This window comes from Phacochoerus africanus, chromosome 6 (assembly GCF_016906955.1).
Source record: "Phacochoerus africanus isolate WHEZ1 chromosome 6, ROS_Pafr_v1, whole genome shotgun sequence".
NCBI lineage: Eukaryota > Metazoa > Chordata > Mammalia > Artiodactyla > Suidae > Phacochoerus > Phacochoerus africanus.
In genome coordinates, this window is record NC_062549.1 from 38,348,901 (window position 1) to 38,374,667 (window position 25,767).

Genomic DNA, 25,767 nt, shown 5'->3' on the forward strand with positions numbered 1-25,767 from the left:
ATTGTATGACTAGTTACAATCTGGCCGATAGAATACACTAAAGAATGGTTGTGCCAAGCTCTACCGGTGGTGCCCTCCCACCTCATCCGGGTTCTTCCTTGCCTGCAGTGCAGAGCTCAGAGCTCGCCTCCCACTCTCAAGGCTGGAAACGCCTAAGAACCACTTTCCCAGCTTCCCTGGCTGGTAGAGTGTGGGCATGTGACCCAGTCCTGGCTAATGGCACCTGATGGGGAATGTTGCTAAGGGGATTCTGGAAATGGTTTTCTTCTTTAATACAAAGATGCATGAAGAGAAAAACCCCACCTCTTTTTTAAATGTGATCATGTTTGCATGCGATGCCTGGAGCCGCCACCATGAATAGGGACAAAGCCAATACCTCAGAGATGGCAGAGCATTAAGATGGAGGTGACCACGACATAGAACCACATAGAGCTATATTCCGTCTGGAGATAACAGATTATTGTTGAAGCCACTTTCACTTGGATAGTCTGTTATTTGCACCCCAAAACATCTCAACCAAAAGAAGCATTAATAAAGTCACAACACAAATTACTATAATACTATAGACAATATTAAAAATAGACAAATATTTCCTTCAAATATTTATTTGAAATAAATGAGCCTCAAATTTGGAAATAGTTAGCTACCATAGTAAATGTCCACTGAACATCCTGCGTGCTCAGGCAAGAAACTATACAACTTCAGAGATGTCTTGTGTTTTGTCTACCTGAAATGTTTGTTTTTTTTTTTCTCATTTTCTTCTCTCATTCACACATTTCCCTAAGAAACGCTGAAAACTTCCTCCCTGTGCCCCACCAAGGAGCAATTCTCTCTTCCGAAAAGTCTCTATTTCATGAAGTCATAGCAGTCAAAGCACATTATATAAGAAGAATCTCAGCACTGGGTAAACAAAAGAATTCCAAGTTCCAGGGCTTCTAGCAACAGTAGAGAATCTTGGAATTCTCAAGGTGAGAGGTGCCTAATCCCCTTTGCAGTAACACAGCAAAATTTGAATGCAGATAAAACCGGAGCATCTGGTTAGCGTTCCTTAAGACCATTAGCAATGGTCTCCCAACCTAAATTCTTATACCTAGTAGCCGGCAACATTTCAGCAAGTTCTTCTGGTTCCATCTGAAGGAAACCCATCCAGTCTCAAGTACATGGCGGCGTCCTCCAGCTACCTCTGGAGAGTCCTTCCTTCATTCTAGGAATACTTGCTAAGTTTCTATCAAGTGGTGGCACTAAGATTTGATCTCTCCAACCTTTATTCTCACGTTGCTTACACTATTTTCCGGGAACTCGTGACTTTTCCATATGCAAACAATTTTAAAAATGCAAGTGAGAAACACTGCATCTGCCATAAAGAGCTGAATTGCCAGGTGCAGACGGAGCGAAGGTGGCTGCTTTGGGTTCGCAATGTCTCCTTTCACTGCTCTTCACTGACTCTTCACTGAGCCGCTGGGGCTGGAAGGCCGGTGAGCTCAACCTTCTCCGACAGGCGCGGACCCCTCGGGCAGACCCGCGAGGCGCTTCGCCCCTGGGCAGTGAGGCCCGCGAGGCCTCTGCGAGCCCAGGCCTGGCCGCTGGAAGTAGCGAAACAAGCCGGGCCGCCCCGGGAGGCCCCAGAGCGCGGGGCTCCCCCGGGCACCTGGCGCCGCGCGGGGGCGGGAGCCAGGTGGCCGCGGCGCGCCCGCCTGGCCCCGGCACAGATCAGGAAGTGGCTCCGGCGCGGCCCGGGCGCGGCCTCTGCAGGGCGCGCCTCCTCCGCGGTGCCTGCCGGTGCAGCCCGGCCGGGAGGCGGCGGGAGCTGAAGCCCAGCGCGGGGAGCGAGACCTAATGGCGACGCCTGCGCCCGGGGGCCCCGGGGACTCCTCCTCGGCCGCTCTGGACGAGCTGTCCCGGAACTTCACGTACGGGGCGCTGGGCGCCGGCAACGGCTCCCTGTCGGGCGCTTGGTACCGCCGGAACCAGGTAAGGGCCGGCCGCCCCGCCGCCCGGTGAGGACTCGGCTGGGACCGCGGCGTCTCCTGCTCCACAGCCGCCCTCCTGCCGACTCTCAAGACTGTCCAAGTAGGCAGAGCAGACACGGTGTTTCCACACATTGAGTTATCTGCCCCTCGTTTGGGAGAGCGGGAGGAGCCCTGGTCTGCCTCTTCCCGGCATCAGTCTGCGGGTCTGCGGCTCTGGGCCTCTGGGTCCCCAACCATCTCGGCTCTCCAGAAGGATTCTAGGAATATGGGGCGAATCTCCTCCACCCGTATCTCCCCACCCCCAGAATCATTTTACCCTTTAAAAAAAAGTGACACTCTGTTCTCAGAATCAGAACCTCTTTAAAGGCCACCAAGTGTCACCTCTGTGCAGATACCGTACGCGCGCGCGAGAGAGAGCGAGAGCGAGTCCCCAGTGTGTCAGCACAGCTCTTCCACTTGTGGGCGAGGAACACTGATAACTCTCAGGTTGCCTTTGCCTGACTCTCTCCTTTTTCACTGGCCCTTTGGGAAAACGTTGTCAGCTTAAACAACGCCCAAGTACGCTGGAAATACACATTTAACAAGATCAAAGGAGATTGGAGCTGCCCGTTTATTTTGGGCTTGGTTTAAGAAACGAAAAAAAAAAAGCCCTTCCTTTAGTCGCATTTATATTCTTTCTTTTATGGTGGATTCCAGGCTTCCTTCTGTTTTCAGAGCTGTGTTATTTTTGTTCTTTTTCTTTAACTAATCACTGGGTCTTTTTATTTTACAACAATATAATCATGAAATATTTGTTGCTGTTGATCTAAATCTGGGGTTTTAACAAATAATCAAAGCAATTGCAAAGACAAGAATTGCTTTTTATGGCAAGTTCCCTGAGCATATCTGTTATAGTATGCTTAAGCTAGCATATGTTATAAAGCATATTATAATATGCTTATGCTAGAAGCATTCCCCATAAAAGTTTAGGAATGGATTTGGGGGTTTTGGTAAAGGAATTAGAAGGAAGGAATTAGTAAATGCGAACTACCGTGGTATCATCCAAAACAGGAGAAAACATTGCTGAATGGAAACCTCTGCAGGCATTAGCTTTCTTTAAGGTTTCCTGGAATTCAATGTTGTCTTGGCTCTCTGACATCAAACACAGCCTGTCAGGTGACATAAATGTGAGAACTTATCTTTATGTTTACAAGGCTTAACTTGCCTTTGACAGTATATATTGTATAGGTTAGAAAGGGCGTATCCAGAAAATGCTAATTGAAACTGCTCAGCTAACACCTAAACCATAGTTAGTCTGAGGTAAGACTATAACAACTTTTCCACTTGTCATACAAATTTAGACTAATTTAGTCTTATTTAGACTAATAAGACTGCAGTATTTTATCCTTTCAGTGATTGTCTTTGTTTTTAAACAAAAGTAAATTTTGATTTTTTAAAAGAAAATTAATTCAGCAAAATTTTTTTTTGTCTTTTGTTGTTGTTGCTATTTCTTGGGCCGCTCCCGCGGCATATGGAGGTTCCCAGGCTAGGGGTCGAATCAGAGCTGTAGCCACCGGCCTACGCCAGAGCCACAGCAACGCGGGATCCGAGCTGTCTGCAACCTACACCACAGCTCACGGCAATGCCGGATCGTTAACCCACTGAGCAAGGGCAGGGACCGAACCCGCAACCTCATGGTTCCGAGTCGGATTCGTTAACCACTGCGCCACGACGGGAACTCCCCTAATTCAGCAAACATTTTACTGAGTGCCTCTGGCCAGGCCAGTAAAAATAAAATGGAGTCTAATTTTTCTTTTCTTTTTTTTTTGGGGGGACACTAACTGAATATAGATGACTGAAATAGGAGTAACTCCTAGAAAAACAAAATTATGAAATGTAAGTTTAGGACGCCCACACTCACAATTAGCCTTGATAGTTGGATAGCCAGGGTTTAACTGGTTTTATCACTACTGAAATGTTTGGACAGTGTCTGTTTGCTGATAGCCCGCTCTCTGTGTCTTTCCAAATGATAACAATCAGATCTGATAAATAACCTTATTCATAAAAAGAGACCAACTTCGCTGAAACACATTTAGGTGACAGATGACTGTTTAACAGTGCCCCCTTAGAATCAGTGTCATCTAAGGCAAAGATGGGAGTGCTTCTAGAGGAAGAAATCCCAAAGCAAGTAGAAAGTAGTAGTGCAGTGAAAATGTTTTGGGGAACCAGTGAGGCCTTTGTCCCAGCTGTATCACTTGGGAGTCTGCTTATAAAACGGGAGATGCAGTAGAGATTTGCAAAGGTATTTTCTTTATGTTTGATCCACAGGTTTTCAGTATAAAACGATAATGTTTCTAAGATGGTTACTGAGCTCCCTGCCTTGGGATATTCAACATAGTCTTCAGACTCAAACCCTTTCTTGCTAATACTGTTAGATGCTTAGGGAAACAAGCTATGCCGGTAACTCCCAACCAAGGCAGTATGTTTAAGTGTCATGTGAGTGACATATAAGTCCTTTGGGAATTCAGAGCCAGGTGACTTTTAGCAGGGGCCATCTGGGATGTTTTGTGAAGAGGTAGTATTTGACCTGGACACTTAAAGACAGAGTTTCATTGATGGGAGTGCACAGGTGGAGGGCATTCCAAAAAAGGGAAAAGTCTAGAGACTGAACCTGGCCTGGACAGGTGCGCTTCGCAACATTTCTGTACCTGGAGTGAAGTCAGTGGGTGTCTCGGGTGCAGTGGAAAACTGACAGTGACTATAAGGTGGAAACACAATTTCCCGTCTTAAATATGGTCATGGATTGCCTTGAAGAAAGTGTTAAGAAGTTTGGACTATCTCTTACAGAGAATGGGGAGCCTCTGAAGGTTTTTCGAACAGGGAGTGGACAAATCAAAGACCATTAAAGATACTTAAGGAGTTCTTTTGAGGCCCAGCCGGTTAAGGAGTTTGTGTTGTCACTGCAGGGTCTTGGGTAGCTACTGTGGGCGGGTTTGGTTCTTGGCCAGGGAACTTACACAAACCTCGGGTACAGTTAAAAAAAAAAAAAGAAAGAAAGAAAGAGGGAGTTCCTGTCGTGCCACAGCAGAAAGAAATCCGACTGGGAACCATGAGGTTGCAGGTTCCATCCCTGGCCTCATTCAGTGGGTTGAGGATCTGGTGTTGCTGTGAGCTGTGGTGTAGGTCACAGATGCAGCTTAGATCTGGTGCTGCTGTGGCTGTGGCATACGCCGGTAGCTGCAGCTCTGATTAGACCCCTAGCCTGGGAACCTCCATATGCTGCGGGTGCAGCCCTAAAAAGACAAAAGACAAAAAAAAAGAAAGAAAGACTTTTAAATTAGCAGGATACAGAGGCCTCAAACTGGCCAGCTTTGTGCTAAATCCAGCCCATAGATATGTCTTGTGTCAGACTACAGAGAGGTTTTAAAAATGTTTAATATATTGCCAATGTTTAAAAATGAGCAGATTAAAGTAATGAGATCCTGCTGTATAGCACAGGGAACTCTATCCAGTTACTTGTGATGGAACATGATGGAGGATAATGTGAGAAAAAGAACATATATTTATATATGTATGACTGGGTCACTTTGCTATACAGTAGAAATTGACAGAAAACTGTAAGTCAACTATAAAGGAAAAAATAAAAATCATAAAAAATAAAAGAGAAAGGAAAAAGCAAAAAATTTTAGCAGATTATATATAAAGTTTCAAGTTTCCCTGCTCTTTTTAAATATTAGAAGTTCTAGCAACTTGGCCCCCTTTCCCATGTGATACATAATAACTATGAGGAGGAGTTCACAGTTTACAACAGCTGTGCTCCCCACTTAGGCCCCTCTCTTTGCTCTCATTGCTTAACTACTGAGCCCAGTAGGTAGACACTTAATTTGCAACCAGCATTAGAGGCAGTTGTCTCATCTCTGCTGTCAACTAGCTGAGGGCAGGTGGCAAGACCCTGTGGGCTTCAGTTTTCCTTACTGGTAAAATTAGGCTTAGAATAGAAGATCCCCAGGCTCTTTCTTGCTCTCTGGTTGAGTAAAGAAGTGCCAGCTCAGCAGGGCTACCAAGGAAGGGACAGGAAAGGATGAATGGGGGAAATAGCATGAAGGTGGGGGGTTGCAGTTGGTGCTTTAAGTTTATGCACGTTGCTAAATCTCCAAACTCACAAAGACACCGTCAGAAAGGTTTATTCTGCATCGGGTGAAATGAAAATTCAGATTTTGTCATGTCCTTTTTTTGAACTTTTTGATTTTTCAATGGCTTGAGTCTTTTAAGTCAACAGATTCAAAGGAAAATTGATACGGCTTGGCAGGGAAGAGGCAAATCGAAGAGACTGACATTTGTTATGCATTTACTATGTGACACTTTATAGCTATTATCTCATTGGAGCCCCCAACAACCTTGTAAGTTACATATTATCCTCACTGTTCATGTAAGGAAACTTGTGTTAAATAACTTGCCCCCAGATCTTACAGCAAGTAGGTTTAACTGCAAAGCTATTTTTATTCCATGCCTGAAGGCCATTGCTTAGAAACTAAGGCTTGAAAAGAATGTGGTGGGGGAAAATGAATATGGTTTGTGTCACTGTGCTAAAGAAAAATCGCACTGAGTTTTATTTTGCCATTTTGTTGTTTTTGTTTTGCTACCACCTCTGTCTTAGTGGTCGCTGCATCTGATTGTGTCTTAAAGAAAAGTGCCAAAACCTGCAAACAACCAAAGGGCTGGGTAGAGGTTGCTGGTTCTTTTCATTTCCTTCCCAAGAAAAATCCCTGCCCCCTTTTTTTCTTTATACCTATTGAATTGTTTTGCCTTCCTTATGTGTCAAACATGATATTTTCCCTTTACCAGATTTTCTACAAGATGTATGTATAAAGTAGCAAAAAGAAGGAAGGAAGGAACAGATTACCTCTAAGCAACTGTATTAAGGCTTTTGTAATCATCGTGATTAGGGGAACAGACTCGTGAATTTATCACACTGTGTGTGTACATTTAAATCCACCAGATATCCTCTTTATGGCCTGATTCACACTGACTAGGTATAATATTTGCATTAAAGCTTCACCACTTTACAGGTCTGCATGGCTCAGTTGCTTCAAAAATCAGTTTTTTACAAGGGCAAAAATGAAGAGCATGGATAGAGGGAGAACCTATAGATGAAAACACACCTAAAAGGCCTATCAGAAAAAAAAGGCAGCCTCCATTCACTGTGTTTAGGGATGTACACTTGGGTGATAAGACTATAAGGAAAAGCAAGGAAGTGATTGCCATGAAGTCGGGCCTTTGTTTCCTTGGGGGAGGGGAGAGTGTGTGATGTGATGAGGCAAGGGGGAGGCTTTGGGTGGGTGTCCAATTTTTTTTTTTTTTTTTAGAGCCTCACCTGAGGCATTTGGAAGTTCCTGAGCTAGGGGTCAAATCAGAACTGCAGCTGCTGGCCTACTCCACAGCCACAGCAATGCCAGCTCCTAGCCACAACTTTGACCTCTGCTACAGCTTTCAGCAATGCTGGATCCTTAACCCACTGAGCGAGGCCAGGGATCGAACCCACATCCTCATGGATATTAGTCGGGTTCTTAACCCACTGAGCCACAACAGGAACTCCCAATTTCTATTTCTTGATCTGATGGTGTTATAAGGAGATTTGCCTTATAATCGTTCTTTGTAATAATTTGTTCATGTATTTCATTTTCTTTGCAGTTGTCTGTAGCTACTATATTCTAAATTTTAAAATGTTTAAAAGGTAATATTAGCAGTGCTATGACTGTTCAAGTTGCATGTTTTACCCAGATAGTGTGAGAAATGGCATGCCGTATTCATTTGGTTTGCTTAGGAGAATTATTTAAACAATTTCTTTTTAAAATGTTGGTGGTTATTCAAATTGGCATTTGAGAGTTTACCGTGGAAAGGATGACATCTCCGTAAGCTCTCCTTTTTGTTCCTGGATAGCACAGTTTTGAAAGCTCAACCTCTTTACTAGATGAGTTGGCATGTTTCTTAATTTCTCTAAATCTTGGCTTTCTCTATCAAAACGGTAATAACAATACTAACATACCTTAAAGGGTTGATGTAGAAATAAAATCAGATAATGTATATCAAATAGTTAGCAGCTCAATAAACACTAGCTATTATTAGAAGCATTCTGGGAGTTCCTGTCTTGGCACAGTGGTTAACGAATCCGACTAGGAACCATGAGGTTGCAGGTTTGGTCCCTGCCCTCGCTCAGTGGGTTAATGATCCAGTGTTGCCATGAGCTGTGAGGTTGCAGGTTTGGTCCCTGCCCTTGCTCAGTGGGTTAATGATCCAGTGTTGCCATGAGCTGTGGTGTAGGTCGAAGCTCTGGCGTAGGCCAGTGGCTACAGCTCCAATTCAACCCCTAGCCTGGGAACCTCCATAAGCCGCGGGAGCGGCCCAAAGAAATAGCAAAAAGACAAAAAAAAAAAAAAAAGGAAGCATTCTGGTCAGCCTATCTTATAGGAAATGTCATAAAAATATATTTCTACTAATTAGTAATTATTGGACTTAACTCATTACAAATGGTAATAAGAGAAATCGTGTCAGATATTTTGATGTGAATCTGCTTTCTTCCATCTAAAACCACTGTTTTCTCTGCATCTGCTGCCTTCCTCACTCCCTTTGATGTTTGCCTCCCCTTCACTCTCCAGACATACATTCCAAAATACTTCCTAATTGCAGTTAATTTCCTAATTGGAACACTTGTTATTCTGGATGTACTAAGGCAAGGATTCCTCCCATTTTCTGCCACTTTCCAGACTTCTGGGTTAGGGAGGATGGTGTGTAGCCCTGGGAACAGGTAACAGAGGTATTCGGTAGCAGGAGTGTGATCATGTCTGCAGACACTGACTGTAGTTTAACCAACCAGTAGGACCAGCACCCCAGCCTGGGAAGGCTCATACAGTGTCAGCATTAAGACTTCAATGCTATTTACTTTAGCTTGGGTTTTGGAGTAGGGGGGTGTTTTTGTTTTTTCTGAAGGTCCAATATTCCTCTATTTAGTTTATACCTTTTATAACCCGCCCAATGTGTCGCGTCCAAAAGACACACTTGACATAAAGTCAGAGCTCTTCACTGGTCTATCCTGGTCCACCAGAGTGTCCTAATTGCCTGGAGGCTGGCAGACGACACTCCACATCCCTTCCACATAGTTCTCAGATGTGCATTTGCTTCACCTTGCCACTTGCCCGGCCCTTGGTCACTCCCAGTGTGGTCTTCTGTCATCTTTGGCACATGTCAGGAGATGTGGGCTGATCCCTTGTGTAAATAGAGGCTAATATATCTTTAGTCATAAGCGCCACACCTCACCAAACATTGTGTTTGTCCTGGCGTGACTCCTTCAGAGATCCACCCTGGCCTTGGCAGGTTGCTCCGAGGTCTGCCAGCAGCCTCAGCACCCATTTCCTAAGCCACCCCTTCACCCTCTTGGCACCTCCCAAATTGTTTTCTCCTTTCAGTCGCTTGGACCACTGGCCTGACTTCTTTAGCTTGCAGCAGGAGTCCATCTGTCTTCTGGCTTTTGAACTCGGCCTCCCTAGCAAGAATGCTCTGGAAGTTAAGAGGCTTTGGTTTGCAAGTTAACAGAACACCTCATGTTAACTGACTCAATCATAGAGGAAATTCATCAGTCTGGATGCCATGGAAGAACTCTGGGTCCACACCAACCTTGATCCATAGGCTTCAAAAACATGGCAAACCCTTGGGTTCTCAGCCTCCTCTTCTACTGTAGTTCTTCAGCATTGTTGGTTCCACTTTTTGCAAGCTTACCCCTCCAGCCAACCTTCTTTGTTTCACTTCTAGGAAGGAAAGCTTGACTTTGTCAATCCATGAAAATACTGAGCTTTAGTCTGACTGGATGAGGTTGGGTCCATGGCCTTTTCTATACCAGTCGCCGAAGCCCAAAGAACATGAGCTCTTGGGGAGGGCTGGATGAAAGAGGGGTCCTGTAGCCGCAGGAGGAGAGGCACTGTATGGCCGTAACAGCAGTGCCCGTGGGTTGGGCTTGAGTCCTGTTCCTGTCCATGACCATCTTCTTGGGCAGCTCCCAGCCTAGCACCCCTCCCAGCTCATCAAGGACCTTCACTTTCTGCATCCTGCCTCACATGGCCAGCCTCCAAAAAAGTCACCCCGTTTAACCTGCCTTGTCTTTGTGGGTGGACCGGAGCAGTAATCTCCTTAAAAGCTTAGATTATAGGATCAGTCTGAAATATTTTTATTAGCATCAGCTCTAAGCAGTGACTTATTTCTAAAGTCTGGACTTATTTACCCCTCTACTCCTTCCCCTAAAAGGTAATTCTAGAAGGGCTGGTGGAAAAGTCAACCCTTTTGGCAAAGGCAGTGTCCCTTGCTCAGTCTCAATCTTGCCTCTACCTGCTGAGTGATTTCTTTACCATCAAGAGCCACCTCTTCAGTAGGTAGGGATTTGCCTAAAAGTTTAGTGGATTTAGGTGACATTGGTGTGGTATGTGAGTGCAATGCTAGGTAGAGTTCCAAAAACCATGTCATTTGAGCTTGAGGTAAATCCTGTGAATTCTGAGGGATCTTTATTTTTTCTTCAGCCACTGTACTTCAGAGTTCCCATTGTTCTGTTTGGGAGAAAGCTACGCTCCGTTCCCTCTTGTCACAGCCCACTTTAATTGTTGATCAGCTAGTCAACAATGGAGGCCCAAAATGCAACCAACATTCCACTCAATCAAAATCATGATCAGAGAACCCTTTTTTGGAAACAAACAAACAAAAAAATGGATTCCTTTTTATGACCTCACCTGCAGGATATGGAAGTTCCTGGGCTAGGGTTCAAATCGGAGCTGCAGCTGCAGCCCTGTGCCACAGCCACAGCCCTATGCCACAGCCACAGCAACACAGGATCTGAGCCACATCTGCGACCTACACTGCAGCTTGTGGCAACACCAGATCCTTAACCCACTGAGTGAGGCCAGGGATCGAACCTGCATCCTCATGGACCTATATGGGGTTCTTAACAACAGGAACTACAACGGGAACTCCAGAGAGCTCTTTTTAAGAGAGCAGTATTGGGCAGTGATATCAAAGAAATCAGAAAACATGGACTGTGTTTATATATATATATATATATATATATATATATATGATATATATGATATATATATATAATATATATATGCAATATGCATAAATTATATCACATATACATTATATGATGTACAGTGTGTATATGAGAGAGAATGCTTCTTAGAAATACTGAAAAACAACATTTGAAGGACTGATGTGAGACTATCCTTATTTATACAATCGGATAGTCTGTTTACATAGAGCTTCCAGGACTAACATAGTACGGTTACATAATTTAAAGAGAGCCAGAGGAGAAGAGGAAATATCATAATGTGCCTTTGGCTATGGCTGCCTGAGTCACAGCAGTGGTTCTTTGTGAACAAGGTACAAGCAGACCTCATGTTACAAGCAGCTGCCATAACTATAAAGTAGAGAATAATTGTGAGTTACGTGTAGATCTTTTTTTGAACTACACTTGCAGTCCCAAGTCGCAGTCACCATCGATGAAGCCTGTGGGCATCCTATGTGGGTTGACCATGAGGGGATTTGGGACCTGGTTTCTGGACCAGTGGGATATGAGAGTTTTAGCCAGGAATGGGGGTGGGGAGGACTTGGGGATAGGAGAAATTGGCTATGAGGACTGGTCCGTTAGAGGCAATGAAGAGTCCAAGTCACAGTGTCCCAAAGTAGAAAAGTTGAACTTGATTCCTGCCTTGATGTCAGAAAAATCTGGTCAAGTGGTTGGAAAGGGCCACAGGAGCCTCTGGCAGATGCGTGTCAGTGAGTGAAAATGTCGCCATCCCTCCCCTGTATTGAGGCAGAAACTCACCCAGGGGCAGGGGCCTGACATAGACAATAGAGTTAAGTCTTCACAGGGATGGAACTGGCAAAGTACAGCCAATGTTCAAGGCAGGAATATCTCAAAAGGGACATGTATTCTCAAAACCCAAGCAAGGGAAAGAGTTGTATTTCAGCGAGCCCCCAAGTTTCCAACTTTAGGGTAGGAAGCATCTTGCAAACCCTGGGCTGGCCCTGCAAAAAGCAGCCCACAGTCCTGCTTCCGTGGAAACAAAGGATGACTGATTTTTTAAATTATCATTATAAATATATTCTTGCAAACCTTGAAAGTTGTGGCACCTTATACCGATCTGGATGCAAACAATGGCATTCTTTGTATTCAGGACGTCTGTCCTTGTTTCAAAGATTCCCTTTCCAGTGTTAAACAGGGTTGGTTTGTTTTGTAATAGAACCAAGCTTGAGATTTCCTTAAGTGATATCTCACCTTTCTTGACTATTGTTCTTCTCCCTTTAACAAAGTGTTAAAAGCCCCAAAGGATGTCTTACTAAACGGTTCCCATAAATTTGTTCTGCTGAAACCTGAATTTCTCAAAAGTCAAAAAACATGGTGGCTTCTTAGTCAGCTTAGGAAGCCTTATCCTTAATGGAGTTGAGTTTTTAAAAATAATGAATGTTCAATTATGTAAGTAAATGTGTTCCTGAGTTAAAAGACAAAATGTAATAGTTCCTAATTGTATGGGAAGGCAATATGTTGGGCTTTTCTGCCTAGGTTTTAAGGTTGATTAAAAATTGGCACAGAACAGCTTGTAGAATAGCAACGATATACTGTGTTATATAACCCTGACCTTTTCTATTGGCTGTAAATCACTGGATTTGGATCCAGTGTCATGAGACTTTCTCGGGATAGAAAGGCCAGAACCTTATAGCATACAGAAAACCAAGATAACAAATTAAAAATCAATTCTTGACTGAAATTTTTTCTTTCTTTCTTGTCACATAAGGGATTATAGTTTTAACTTGGTTTGGGTTAGAATCGCCAACAGCTCAATTATCTACAAGGGCAGAGGAGGTTAATGGTAAGACTAGTCCAACCCATTTGGTCGTCTAAAAAGCATTACACGTTGCAGGTTGTCTCCAATGAATATGAATAGCTCTATGGGTCTGTTAAAGTTAACTCTCCTCATGGCCCCTACTTCTTCTCTGAGACTCTAACGTGGTCTCCTCAGTGTTTTCCTGTTCCCTGGTCTTGCTCCCTCCTTGTCTATCCCCCACACCACAGCCAAGATGAGTCTTTTCCAAGTCACATCTGGACCCATCCTTCTCTAATTTAGAGTCCTGAGTATTGTCACACCACCTGCGGATCCATGGCACAAAACGGCTCCAGCCTGCCTGCCTCTCCAGTCCAGCCACGCTAGAGTCATGCAGATGTCATTAAGTTAAAGATCTTGAGAGAAGGAGATGATTCTGGATTCTGGGGATGAACCCTAAATGCCATCACATGTATCTTTTTATCAGAGAGAGGCATGGGGAGATCTCACACAGAAGAGGAAGGCAGTGTGGCCACAGAAACAGGGATCAGAGTGATACCACCCTAAACCAAGCATACGCCAGTGACCACCGGAATCTGGGAGAGGCGAGGAACAGATTCTCCTGCCATCTTGATTTCAGCCCAGTGAAATTGATTTGGGGACTGTGGGCTCCAGAAGACTGCGAGAGAATAAACTTCTGTTGTTTTAGGCCACCGGCGGTGTGGTAATTTGTTACAGCAGCCACAGGAAGCTAATATAGCCTCCCAAGTAGGCAGATTTCTACTCTCTGTCCCTTCTGTTCCCATGGGTTCTGTAGAGCATACCTCTAATATGGATTTCACAGGCAGTAACCTGTGTTACTGGTTGCTTTTTCTCTCTTTTTTCTTTCTTCTTCTTCTTCTTCTTTTTTTTTTTTTTTTGGCTTTTTGCCATTTCTGGGGCCAGAGGCACCCACGGCATATGGAGGTTCCTAGGCTAGGGGTCCAATCAGAGCTGTAGCTGCCGGCCTACGCCAGAGCCACAGCAACTCGGGATCCAAGCCATGTCTGCGACCCACACCACAGCTCATGGCAACGCTGGATCCTCAACCCACTGAGCAATGCCAGGGATCAAACCCGCAACCACATGTTCCTAGTCGGATTCGTTAACTATGAGCCACGATGGGAACTCCACTGCTTGCTTTTTCTACTTCTTCTGAGCTTCTAGCGGACACTTGGCATCTGATGTGGGCTTCAAGGTGTCTGTCTCCCGGATCTACCGTCTTCTCTCCCATCAATTCCATTTTGTGTCCTTTTTTTCCACACTGTATGTTTTTACCAAGCAGTGTCTACAAGTGGTTTTAAGTTGTGCAGTGGTTTTATTTTTCTCCTTAATTTCTTTCCTTTGTTCAGCCAGCTTTTTTATTTCTTGCTTTTATTTCTTTTCTTGTTATCAGCTCCTCTTTTAACTCTTGAATCCATAGGCGTTCCCCTTGTGGCTCACTGGGTTAAGAACCTGATATGGTGTCCGTGAAGATGCGGGTGTGATTCTGGGACTCACTCAGTAAGTTAAGGATGTGGTGTTGCCACAAGCTGCGGTGTAGGTTGCAGAGGCGGCTTGGATCTGGTGCTGTCGTGGCTGAGGTGTAGACCTGCAGTTGGAGCTCCAGTTTGACCCCAGCCTATGCCACAGGTGTGGCCATAAGAAGAAAAAAAAAAAAAAGAGTCAATATTCTCTTAATTTCATTGAGTCTATAAAGCAGATTTTAAAAAATGTCTTCATTTGAAATTTTTCCAACCTAGAGGAAATTAAGAATAATGCAGCAAACATCATGTGTCTTTCACCTGGAGATTTGCCAGTCGTTAACATTGTAAGACATTTCTTTGTCCCCCCACCCCACCCCCACCCTGTCTCTCTCTCTGTCTCCCCCCACTCCTTCCCTTTTATTTTATATTGTCATATGCCATTTGAAAGTGGGTTGCACACACTATGACTCTTCACTCCTAGAGACTTGAGGATGCATCACTAATAATTTGGATGTCTTCCTGTTCCCTCCCAACTGTTCTGGAGGTGAGATATATTTCTACCTGCTTACTAGATGCAAATGCAAAACAACCCAGTTCATTCCTAAGAGTTTCCTGTGAGTTGAGGTGAACTGAATGTTCTTTTCTCAGGCATATTATCCCCTTTCAGGTTCAAACTCTTAAGGTCATTCTTGCAGTGATTGGTTGACCTAAGTCACTCAACCTGTGGTATTTCCGGTACTAAAAGATGTATCTCTCATCTTTATGTGCAACATATTTTACCGCCTGGAACAGAAGCGAGCATTATTCTAGCTGTGAGTTGAATGTGATTCTTACAGTGTTCAGAAGTAGTTCTGAAGCTATGGTTCTTTTTTTTTAAGTTTTATTGAAATATAGTTTACAGTGTTGTGGTAATTTCTTCTATATATGATTAAGGATTTCCTGTCCTGGCTCAGTGGAAACGAATCTGATTAACATCCATGAGGACGCAGGTTCAATCCCTGGCCTTGCTCAATAGGTTAGGATCTGGCGTTGCCAGGAGCTGTGGTGTAGGTTGCAGACACAGCTCGGATCCCATGTTGCTGTGCTGTGGCATAGGCCAGCAGCTGTAGCTCCAATTTAACCCCTAGCCTAGGAACCTCCATATGCCATGGGCGCAGCCCTAAAAAGATGAAAAAAGTGATTCAGTTGTATACACACCTCCATTCTTTTTCGGATTCTTTTCCCATATAGATTATCACAGAACATTGAGAGGAGTTCTCTGTGCTACACAGCAGGTCCCCATTGGCCAACCGTTCCATATAACTCAGTGTGCATATGCCAGTCCCAAACCCCCAGTCCATCCCTACCCCCACCTGTCTCCTTTAGTAACCATAAATTTGTTTTCAAAATCTGTGAATCTGCTTTTGTTCTGCAAATAAGTTCATTTGAATCCTTTTTTTAGATTCCACATGTAAGTGATATCATATGATGTTTGTCTTTCTCTGTTATGACTTCACTTGGTGTGATAATCTCTATGTCTATCCATGTTGCTGCAGGTGGCATTATTTCATTCTTTTTTTTTTTTTTTCCCACTGTACAGCAAGGGGGTCAGGTTATCCTTACATGTTCATTCTTTTTTATAGCTGAGTAATATTCCATTTTTTGAGTTTTATTTTTTTGTTTTAAATGATTTTTTTTCCATTATAGCTGGTTTATAGTGTTCTATCAATTTTCTACTATACAGAAAGGTGATCCAGTCACACTTACATATATACATTCTTTTTTCTCAAATTATCATGCTCCATCATAATTGACTACATATAGTTCCCAGTGTTATACAGCAGGATCTCATTCCAAAGGCAATAGTTTGCATCTATTAACCCGATTCCCAGTCCATCCCACTCCCTCCCCCTCCCCCTTGGCAACCACAAGTCTATTCTCCAAGTCCATGATTTTCTTTTCTGTGGAAAGCTTCACTTGTGCCATATATTAGATTCCAGATATAAGTGATATCATATAGTATTTGTCTTTCTCTTTATGACTTCACTTAGTGTGAGCATCTCTAGGTCCATCCATGTTGCTGCAAATGGCATTATTTTGTTCTTTTTTATGGCTGAGTAGTATTCCACTGTGTACGTATACCACATCTTCTTAATCCATTCATCTGTCAATGGACATTTACATTGTTTCCATGTCTTGGCTGTTGTGAATAGTGCTGTAATGAACATACAGGTGCATGTGTCTTTCAAGAAAAGTTTTGTCCGAATATATGCCCAAGAGTGGGATTGATGGGTCATGTGGTAGTTCTCTATTTAGTTTTCTGAGGCACCTCCGTACTGTTTTCCATAGTGGTTGTACCAAGTTACATTCCCACCAACAGTGCAGGAGGGTTCCCATTTCTCCATACCCTCTCCAGCAGTTAATATTCCATTGTATGCCAGTATACCACATTTTTATCCATTCTTCTGTCAATGAACGTTTAAGTTATTTTCCATGTCATGGCTCTTGTAAATAGTGCTGCAGTGAACACTGGGTGCATGTACCTTTTTGAATTATAGTTTTCTCCAGATATGCCCAGGAATGGGATTGCTGGATCATACGGTAGTTCTATATTCAGTTTCCTGAGGAACCTCCATACCGTTTTCCATAGTGGCTGTACCAATTTCCATTCCCACCAACAGTGGGAGAGTTCCCTTTTCTCTATACCCTCTCTAGCATTTATTGTCTGTAGACTTTTTGATCATGGACACTCTGACTGGTGTAAGTTACTACCTCATTATAGTTTTTATTTGCATTTATCTAATAATTAGTACACAACTACAGATGTGATAAATTCATTTGAGTAATAAAAAAAGAAAAAGAAAAAATATCTAATAATTAGCAATCTTGAGCATCTTTTCATGTGTTTTTTTCACCCTCTGTATGTCTTCTTTGGAGAAATGTCTGTTTAAATCTTCTGCCCACTTTTTTTTCTTTTTATGGCCACACCTGCAGCATATGGAAGTTTCTAGGCTAAAGGTCAAATCAGAACTGCAGCTGCAGGCCTACACCACAGCTACAGCAACACCAGATTTGAGCCACACCTACTACCTATGCTTGCAAAAACATCAGGTCCTTAACCCACTGAGCAAGGCCAGGGATCGAATCTGTGTCTTTACAGACACTATGTTGGGTTCTTAATCCACTGAGCCACAACAGGAACTTCATCAAGTGATAGTTCTTCCTTTCTTTCTTTTCTTTTTTTCCTTTCTTTTTTGGCTGCCCCATGGCATATAGAGTTTGTGGCCCAGGGATCAGATCTGAGCCACAGTTGTGACCAACACCACAGTACTGGATCCCCACAAGGCCAGGGATTGAACCTGCATCCTGGGGCTGCAGAGACACTGCTAATTCTGTTGCACCATAGCAGGAACTCACCACTTTTTTTTTTTAATGATTTTTATTTTTTTCCCACTTTTTGATTGAGTGATTTGGGGGTTTTTTTGAGCTGCATAAACTATTTGTATATTTTGGAGATTAATCTCTTGTTGGTCGCTTCATTCGCAAATATTTTCTTCCATTTCATGGGTTGTCTTTTCACTTTCCATGAGAGTTCTCTTGTGGCTCGGCGAATTAAAGATTAAACATTGTCAATGTTGTCGCTTGGGTCACTGATGTGGCTCTGGTTTGATCCCTGGCCCAGGAACTTCAGCATGCCTCATGGGTGCAGCAAAAAAAAAAAAAAAAAAAAAATGAAGCTATGGTTCTTTTTGAACCACATACTAGCTCCATTGGGGTCTGATTCCGAATTTATGTTTTGAAGGCAGAGCCAGGAATATGATTGAGTTCAAAACCAGAACTGGGACACACTATTACCAGTTGCACACATCTCTGTTATCATGTCCCATCACCATCTGGCCAGACTGCCCCACCCATAGATTATGGATCAATAACTTTATGTGAACATTCTAAAGAACATTCTGGCACCAAAAATAAGATAGAAGATTGTTATCCAAATAAAACGAAAAACATGCTTAGTACTCATCAGTGCCAATATTTTGAACCTCATCCTTCATAAGTTGTTTGTTGTGTCTCCTACCATCTCTTTGCCAAGACATCCTGGAAAAGCCAGAAATTAAGCTACAGTGCTGACAAGAGTAAGCACTGCAAAAATTAAGGGCATCTTTCTGTGTTTATGGCCTGTGCTTCTAACTGCATTGTTAAGATGTGGAGAGACCTTGCCTTCTAAGTGTTATCTTTGCCTTATTTTATTTGCACTGAGAAAAAGAAACCGATCCTGAAAATTTTTAAATTGTGATAAAGTAGCATTGGCTAGCCAGACGTAACAGACTCTGCTGGTGTTTTTTTGTTTGTTTGTTTGTTTGTTTGTTTTTTAAGGGCCGCGCCTGTGGCAAATGGAGGTTCCCAGGCTAGGGGTGGAATCAGAGCTGTAGCCACCAGCCTCCACCACAGCCACAGCAATGCCACATCCAAGTCTGCAACCTATACCACAGCTCACAGCAATGCCAGATCCTTAACCCACTGAGCAAGGCCAGGGATCAAACCCGTGTCCTCATGGGTACTAGTCAATTCGTTTTTGCTGAGCCACAACAGGAACTCCAGATTCTGCTGATTTTAAAATTGTGGTAAATGGACATTGACTTCAGACAGTTTCCTCTTGCAGTCTGTGAAGAAATGGTGATTCAGACAGGAGCTGTGTGCCTTGGGGACAAAATTTCCCTGCTCTCTAGCTGTGCGACTTTGCACAAGTCACTTTGGTTCTTCAGTTTCCAGTTCAATAAGGCGGTGGGAGGGTGGGGGAGGAGCAAGAAGAGCTGTAAGCTTCCTCTCATTCTAAAATGCTAGAAAGCAGATAACACTGTGAATAAAGTAATGAAGTAAACTAGACATCTGTAATTTAAATGGCAGTTTTGTAAGGGCCTGCTCACTGTACGCCAATGACATTTCTGATTGCAGATGAGGATTTTGTAGTCATTAAAGCACAGTTACCAGAGCTTCTATTTGGAAACAGCATTTAGTAGTGCTTACCTCAAGTTACTGTATGTCCTTGAAGGTGATTAAACCACAATTTTTTAGAAACACTGCACATTCAAAGCCTTGCTCCCCGACAGTTAGGGGCACTAATGAGGATTTACTGAATTACTGCTATTTACAGGTATGTGTCAAATAAATTTAATGAGCATGCAATCAACTTTGAATAATTAGATAAAATTTTGGAAAAATAGAGTAAGATATGCCAGTTTATTCTGTGTGCAAGCATAGTTCCAAGATAGTGCAGGTTTGGTTCCAGACCACTGCAATAAAGCAAGTATCGCCGCAGAGTGAGTCATGAATTTTTTGATTTCCCAGTGCATGTGAAACTTATGTTTACACTTACTGTAGTCTGTTAAGGATGCAGTTATATTTCATGTTGCATTATGTCTAAAAAAATATATATATACATTAATTTAAAAATACTTTATTGGGAGTTCCTTCTGTGGCACAGTGGTTTAAGAATCCAACTGCAGCGGAGGTGAGGGTTCCATCCCTGGCCTGGTACAGTGGGTTAAGTATCTGGCATTGCTGCAGCTGTGGTGTAGGTCACAACTGTGGCTTGGATTTGATTCCTGGCTCAGGACTACTTGCATATGCTGCAGGTGTGGCCATTAATGAAAAAAAAAAAAAAAGTTATTGCTAAGAGATGCTAACCATCATCTGAGCTTTCAATGAGTCATAATCTTTTTGCAATAGTAACGTCAAAGATATAATAATGGAAAATTTTGAAATACTGTGAGAATTGCCAAAATGTGGCACAGAGGAATTCCCATCATGGCTCAGCAGTTAACAAACCCAACTAGTATACATGAAGTCGTGGGTTCCATCCCTGGCCTTGCTTAGTGGGTTAAGGATCTGGCATTGCCATGAGCTATGGTGTAGGTTGCAGATGAGGCTCGGATCCCATGTTGTTGTGGCTGTGGTGTAGGCCAGTGACTACAGCTCTTACTCGACCCCTAGCCTGGAAATTTCCATGTGCCATAGGTACAGCCCTAAAAAGACAAAGGACCAAAAAAAATATGACACAGAGACATGAAGTGAGCAAAAGCTGTTTAAAAAAAAGGCACCAAGTCTATTGTGCCTTCATACCTTCAGGATTGCCTCATACCTTCAATTTGTATAAAGTTCAGTATCTTTCAGGCACAATAAAGTGAAGCACAATAAAAATGAAGTGTGTCCGTATTATCAGGAAACTGTTTCAGACACTTGCCTTATACCTACGTAGTTCTTGTTCTTTTATTAGATATGTATTAACTGCACTTTAAAAGTCAGCCATCAGCTTTTTATTGCACACTAGTGGACACAACTGTTGAAATCTGAACTCTGGAATAAGCTTGTTCTTTCACAGAAGCTGTGTTTGGTATATTCAAACCTCAATTGACTATAAAAAAAAAAAAACAAAAAACAAAAACAAAAAAAAACCTCCTTTTGGGATCTTCCTAGGGCCAAAGTTCAAAATTTACTATAGCTAGACAGTTTATAATCAATGTGAGAATACTTCAGTTTAAATAGCATTTAATAAACAACCTCTCTGTGCTAAAGGGCTGTACTAGTCATTAGAGTTACAAAAGTGAGTTGATAAGTAAGACACAGCTCTGTGCTTAAGAAGCTTTTAGTCTAGAGAGGAAATGAACTTGTAAAAAATAATTATAGTACAGTTTAATATATGTCCTTATAGACATTTATAAAGATGCAATTCAGAAGGAGGTCAGAAAAACTCAACTGTGTGCAAGCATAGGTCTGAGGAAATGATCCAGAATTCAATACAAAGAGATAAAGAGTTGGAAAGGATGAGAATTATTGTAGGAAACAAGGATAGTGTTAAAAGTCTAATATACTTGAGGAGGAGTTCCACATGGAGAGAGTAGAGAGAACAATAGACATTGAATGGTCCTTCTGTAAGACATTGACAGTGACAGGAAGGCTGACAGAAGAGTGCATGCACCTAACTGGACATTTCTTTGCCACCCACTGTGAGTCCATAATGATTTCAAAATTGAAAGTTTAAAAACACTTAATACTAATTACTAAAAGAATATAAATTAGATGTGTAACTTCCTAGCCAGAGGGTAGGGAAAAGAAAAGAATAAAGAAAACTCAATCATGTTAACAGGATCCAGGAAAAGAGAAATTAGAAAAGAAAGAAAAAGCAAGATAACAACAAACACAAAAAAGAGAGTCGAGATAGGAGATCCCATCGTGGTGCAGTGGAAACAAACCTGACTGGGAAACAGGAGATTTCGGGTTCGATCCCTGGCCTCGCTCAGTGGGTTGAGGATCCGGTATTGCTGTGAGCTGTGGTGTAGGTCTCAGACGAGGCTTGGATCCTGCATTGCTGTGGCTGTGACGTAGGCCGGTGGCTACAGCTCCGATTCGACCCCTATCCTGGGAACCTCCATGTGCCGCAGGAGCGGCCCTAAAAAGACAAAGACAAAAAAAAAAAAAAGAGTTAGTAGAAATAAATGAAAATTTATTTATTTTTAAAGTCTCAGATTTTTTTTTTTAAATCTAGTTTTCTATGTATGAGAGGATTTGACTAAAATATGACACAGAAATGTTAAAGTGATGTGGAAAGTGGCAAATAACAGAAGAAAGCAGCTATAGTATATTAATATCAGGTAAAATAGACTTTAAAGCAAAAAGATCACTGAGATTAAAAGAATCAATACTGAATAATAAAAGGAACAATTCACTGGGAAGATAAAACAATCCTGAGCTTGTATACACCTAGCACTATAGTCTTTATAAAGCAAAACAATAGATTTAAATGGGAAAATGGACAAATCTGTGTGTGTTAAGATTTTTAACGTGCCTCCCTAGACAACTGATAGGCAAAGGAATCAAAAATTTAGTGTGAGAATCAAAGATTTGAGCAATGATTAATGGAGATAACTAAATGGATAATTAAATAGATATAGATAGAACATATATGTTAATCCGACTATTGAATATTTTATTTTCAAACATATATAGAACACTTGTAAAACTTGGCCCTACACTGCCAGGTCACAAAACAAATGTCAATTTACACTTTATACTAGGTCAAAAGCAAATGATAATTTACACAAGCGTATTTTCAGACCACAACTCAAAAAAATTAGAAATTTTAGTAATAAAGGAATAATTGGTACCCTATTTACTTAGAAATATTAAAAACACACCCCTGAATAATATAACACTCAGATAAAAATAATGAGATAGTTAGAAAAATATTTAGAACTAAATGCCAATGAAATCTGTAATACTGAAACTAGGCAGGCAGCTAAAAGAGAGAGTATACTTAGAGGGACATATATAGGCCTATTTGCATCATTAGAAACAGAAAAAGCTGATGAGTTGAGCCCAAATGAAGATGGAAAAAGGAAAATTGAGTAAACAAAATAAAGATTAAAAAAATACCATCTAGAAAGGAATATATTTATATTCACTTCAGGAAAAAAAGTTGCTTATCTCTTGGAAGGAGAAGAGACAGAAATAGAGCCAGTGAGATTTGTAGCATTTTATTACTTTAAGAAAGAAAAAGTTGTAAATACTTTTGTGTTTTTTAAATTATTTTACTTTTTGTAACAACTATATTGAAATATAATTCATATATCGTGTAATATACTCATTTAAAGCGTATAATTCACTGAGTTGCCCATCTATCACCACAGTCAATTTTAGAACATTTCATCACCTCAAAAACAAACCCCCCAGCCTTTAGCTGTCATCGCCATGCCCGCATCCTTCCCAGCCCTAAGCAACCACCAGTCTGCTTTCTGTCTCTATAGATTTGCCTAACCTGGACTTTTCACATAAATGGTATTATATAATGTGTGGCCTTCTGTGACTTGATTCCTTCACCTAGCATAACCTTTTCAAGACTCATTCAGGTTGTAGCATACTTCAGGGCTTCATTCATTTTTATGGCTGAATAGTATTCCATTGTATGAATATCCTACAGTTTGTTTATCTATTCATTTGTTGATGGACATTTGAGTCACTTCCACTGTTGGCTATTATAAATTATATGCCTATGGACATTTGTGTACAAGTTTTTGTGTGGATGCATGTTTTCATTTCTTTTGCGTATGTGTCTAGGAATGGAATTGCTAAATCAAATAGATAGTCCATGTTGCAAATATCTGTCAGACTGCTTTCCAAAGTGGTTGCACCATTTTATATTTCTATGAGCAGTGTATGAGAATTCTGATTTATCTACATCCTCATTAACACTTGTTATTACCTGACTTTTTTATTATATTCTCTTATTGATAGGAAGTGGTGTGACCCTGTGGTTTCGATTTACAATCCCTGGTGACTATGATGTTGAACATCCTTTCAATGTGCTTTTTAGCCATTTATCTTCTTTGGTGCAATGTCCATTTAGATCTTTTGCCTATCTGTTATTGGGTCATTTGTTTTTTGTTACTGCATTGTAAGAATTCTATATGTATTCTAGATATAAGTCCCTCATCAGGTATATGATTTCCAAATATTTTCTCCCATTTTATGAATTGTCTTGTCACTTTCTTGGTAGTGTCCTTTGAAACACAAAAGTCTTTAATATTGATGAAGCCCAATTATTTTTTCTTTGTTGTTTATGCTTTCAATGATGGGAATTCATGGCCATATCCAAGGTCACAAAGATTTACCTCTGTGTTTTCTTCTGAGAATTTTATAATTTTGGCTCTTATATTTAGACTTTGGTTGATGTTAATCTTTGTATATGTTATGAGATCAGAAGCTGTACCATTTTTTTTTGTCTTTTTTGCTATTTCTTTGGGCCGCTCCCGCGGCATATGGAGGTTCCCAGGCTAGGGGTCAAATCGGAGCTGTCGCCACTGGCCTACACCAGAGCCACAGCAACGTGGGATCCGAGCCGCGTCTGCAACCTACACCACAGCTCACGGCAACGCTGGATCGTTAACCCACTGAGCGAGGGCAGGGACCGAACCTGCAACCTCATGGTTCCTGGTCGGATTCGTTAACCACTGCACCACGACGGGAACTCCAAGAAGCTGTACCATTTTATATCCCAACCAGCAATGAACAAGGATTTCAATTTCTCCACCTCCTTAACAACACTTATTGGAGTAGAGCTGCCTTACATTGTTGTGTTAATTTCAAGTGTATGGCAAACTGAATCAGTTTTATATGTATATATCCATTCTTACTCAGACTTTTTTCCCATATAGATTATTACAGAATATTGAGTAGGTCTTTGTTAGTTATCTATTTTATATATAGTAATGTGTATATGTTAATCCCAAACACAACTGATCTCATCCAGTTCTTTTTTTTATTGTAGCTATCCTAATGGGTGTGAAGTGGTAGCTTATTGTGGTTTTGATTTTGTATTTCCCTAAAGATTTTTTGCTGTTGAGCATCTTTTCATGTGCCGATTGACTATATATCTTTTGGAGAAAAGTCTATTCAAGTTTTTGACTGTTTTTCAGTTGTGTTGTTGATTCTTTTGTCGTTGAGTTGTGGGAGTTCTTTATATATTCTGGATACCAATCTTTATCAGATACATGATTTGCAAATATTTTCTCCCATTGCCTTTCACTCTGCTAATGGTGTTCTTTGATGCACAAAAGATTTTACTCTTGATGAAATCCAACTTATTCTATCTTCTGTTGGCTGTACTTTTCATGTCATATCCAAGAAACCATTGCCAAATCCTGCTAACCAATTTCTAAACACTTGGCCTGGTGGTGTTTAAACTACACAGGGAATCATTTAAAGAATTCTGAAGTAAGTTATTTCTATTCAACAATTTACTTTTATAATTATAGATTTTCGTAATTACCCATTCAATCCCAAACTTCTTCTGCATTTTTATTTTCCTGATTACTGCCAAATGCAGTTATAAATTGAAAGCATGGAAATAGCACATTATATTATGATACAATTATTCCCCATGAGTAATAGTGATCAAAATTATTGCCAACTGCCTTTATTAGGAAAAGAAAATTCTTAACTGATTAAAGACTGTGGATATTATATATCAACTACTAAATGGGTTTTCAACTTTTCGGCTCCATTTTTTAAAAATACTGAATTTCACTTCAGCACATGTAACAAAGTTCTAAAACTTCAAAGACATTTTGCTTTCTGAAAAGGGTTCCTTGTGGTTATAATGTTAATTTGAAATTTAAATAACTCCTTAGAATTTGAAGCTAGCTAGAAATTATGTACTATAGAAGAAGGGGGAAGATTCCTTCTATCATTGCTAATTTTTATTGTTAGGAGATATTACACCTTTGTATCTAAATAGGAGCAGCAAATGCATCTTTCGAAGTCATCAAATAAAAGATATGCTGTCTATATAGTAGATATCTTGGCAATGTGTAAGAACTTGTTTTTTTTAACCTCTCTAATTCTTATTTTAAACCATTATATACTTTTTAAGCAAGGTTTTTTTCTTTTCTTTTTTGGCTGCCCTCTGCAGCCAAA

At 41.4% G+C, this 25,767-nt stretch overlaps 1 protein-coding gene across 1 annotated transcript in view; it reads left to right on the plus strand.

The window, feature by feature from the left end:
* Positions 1-1,732: 1,732 nt before the first annotated feature.
* Positions 1,733-25,767, plus strand: part of NIPAL2 (NIPA like domain containing 2) — an 81,807-nt gene continuing 57,772 nt past the window's right edge. Inside the window, exon 1 of the mRNA XM_047783545.1 lies at positions 1,733-1,971. Coding sequence (XP_047639501.1) covers positions 1,837-1,971 — 135 coding nt within the window. The 5' untranslated portion in view covers positions 1,733-1,836. The remainder of the gene's footprint in view (positions 1,972-25,767) is intronic.